At 39.0% G+C, this 2,155-nt stretch overlaps 1 protein-coding gene across 5 annotated transcripts in view; it reads right to left on the bottom strand.

The window, feature by feature from the left end:
* Positions 1–2,155, bottom strand: part of si:dkey-174m14.3 (brain-enriched guanylate kinase-associated protein) — a 45,868-nt gene that overhangs the window by 16,054 nt on the left and 27,659 nt on the right. For 2 of the 5 annotated variants that reach the window (XM_014019982.1, XM_014019981.1), the window contains exon 2: positions 717–903. The exons of the other annotated variants lie outside the window; for them this stretch is intronic. In XM_014019982.1, the coding sequence (XP_013875436.1) occupies positions 717–814 (98 nt within the window). In that variant the 5' untranslated portion in view covers positions 815–903. The remainder of the gene's footprint in view (positions 1–716; positions 904–2,155) is intronic. 5 annotated transcript variants of the gene reach the window in all.

The following is a 2,155-nucleotide window of genomic DNA, read 5'->3' as shown; positions in this document are numbered from 1 at the left end:
TCTCAGAATTCTGACTTTAATCTCAGAATTCTGACTTTAATCTCAGAATCCTGACTTTTTTCTCAGAATTATGACTTTAATCTCAGAATCATGACTTTTTTCTCAGAAAAAAGTCACAATTCTGAGATTAAAGTCAGAATTCCTTTTTTTAATTTTTCAGTGGCCCTAATCCTCTTCCATAAGATGCACGCTTGACTGAAAGAAAAATTTAAAAAGCTAACATTAGACAGGTTCCGAAGCGTTCATGTTTCACTGAAAGCTGCTTCATCTGCAGCTACTGAGAGAAAAGAAAATCCCTGCCTCCAGATTGATTCGATGAACGTCTCAACCGACTGGATGACATTTAAGTGCTGCATTAGCCAGCGGTGCCCACCACCTCACCTCCTGCCTGCCTTCTTTTTATGGGCAGGCATTAGCTGGGGAATACAGGTGTTTGTTGTCAGGTGCAGGGTGACTTTGCGTGAAGTGGCTCCAGGGATGAAAAATCCCCCATTAGTGACCTCCTCTGCGAGCGGGAGCTGAGTCAGACATAATGAGTGTTTTCATTCTGGTGAGATGAGATGACGAGGCAGCATGACTTCTGGGCTCGGAAAAGGCGGGATGAGGTTGCTTTAACACCACTGCACGACCACAGGAGACGCCTCGTGGGCGGATGAACGGACAAACAGATAAAAGGAGCACGGATGGAGAGAGATGGACGAGAGAGTCACTCTTACCTCTTTTTCGGGTGTTTGCCGCCATTTCGGGGGACTTTTAAGGCAGTTTTGCCAATGTATATCTTTTTCATGGTTTGTCTCTGTTCCTTCCCTCTCATGTGTTTATAGGGCTCGACCGCAGGAGGATGTCATGTATGTCAGCTAAGTGAGGGCTGCAGAATTATACTGTGTTATATCTGTGTTGACCCTGCCAACAAAACAAACACACAGTTTGGCATCTATTAGTGACTAAAACTCAGAAAATGTTGGATTGGAGTCAACATTTTGCAATCACAAGCATTCTATCGACGATGACTTTCTCAGTTTTATTTACAAAATGTGACCCATCATATCGAAATGAGGATTAAGTCAAATTCGGTTGAAATGACCTCATTACATTTTCATGTTCCTGACTTTAAAAGATACATTTTAATATCTGGATCATTCTTTCATAAATGGAACCTGAAATATGCCTTAATTTGTCTTGTTGGTTACGATAGCACATTAATATGTGGTTTGATTTCTAATTTTATGTCATTTTTATGAGGAATTTTTCATTTCATTGTGAAGAGGAAATCTCAAATAGTATTTGAATATTGACATTTGCTAGCTCACAGGGAAAATCTCTAAATTTAAAGGTGTTTTTCCCCCAAAATCTTTTTTTTTTTGTTGCTACTGATCAAAAAAGTGCTTTAAAGTTTTTTTTTACAATTATATTTCACACAGTTCATTCAAATGAAACAGTGATAAGGCATTTATTTGTTATTTTTTGACAAATTGCAATTTTGTAAGTGTTTTAATCAAAACACTAATATTTACCTATTTTAGACTTAATCCTCGTTTCGATATGATGGGTCACAAATAAGAAAATCTTAAAACGACAGTAAACTCTTAACTTAAATGAAAGTAACAGATTATTTAAAGGTTGACGCATGATTTTGATGGTCATCTGAACTAAAACGAAACAATTCCACAAACGTCCAGCGTGGTATTTTAGGTATCCGTCGTCCAAAACGTATCTCCATTTTCTGCCGCTCGTTGTTAGTCGGGTCCAGGTGACAGGAACAGAAACCATCTCAACTGACTCTTTTCGATGCTGAGGAGCAAAAACTCAACTCATTTCGGCGGATCCAGGATCTTGTCCTGATGCATCTCAGTAATCCAGGTAAAAAATCAAAAGGAAAAAAATTGTATAGGTCTTCTGGACGGGTTCTTCTCTAATGAAACGTTTCGTCTCTCCTCCAAGAGACTTCTTCAGTCTGAGAGTTTCAGGCAGTTTTGCCTGAAACTCTCAGACTGAAGAAGTCTCTTGGAGGAGAGACGAAACGTTTCATTAGAGAAGAACCCGTCCAGAAGACCTATACAATTTTTTTCTTTTTGATCCACCCTTAATCTTGGACAATATCTGATGATCGACTCTTTTAAATGAAACCAGAGAGCGTTGACAGAGAGGAGAAGGT

This window comes from Austrofundulus limnaeus, unplaced genomic scaffold (genome assembly GCF_001266775.1).
Source record: "Austrofundulus limnaeus strain Quisiro unplaced genomic scaffold, Austrofundulus_limnaeus-1.0 Scaffold237, whole genome shotgun sequence".
Lineage (NCBI taxonomy): Eukaryota > Metazoa > Chordata > Actinopteri > Cyprinodontiformes > Rivulidae > Austrofundulus > Austrofundulus limnaeus.
Note: the sequence above shows the minus strand (reverse complement) of the source record. Positions and strands in the feature narration are given on the sequence as shown.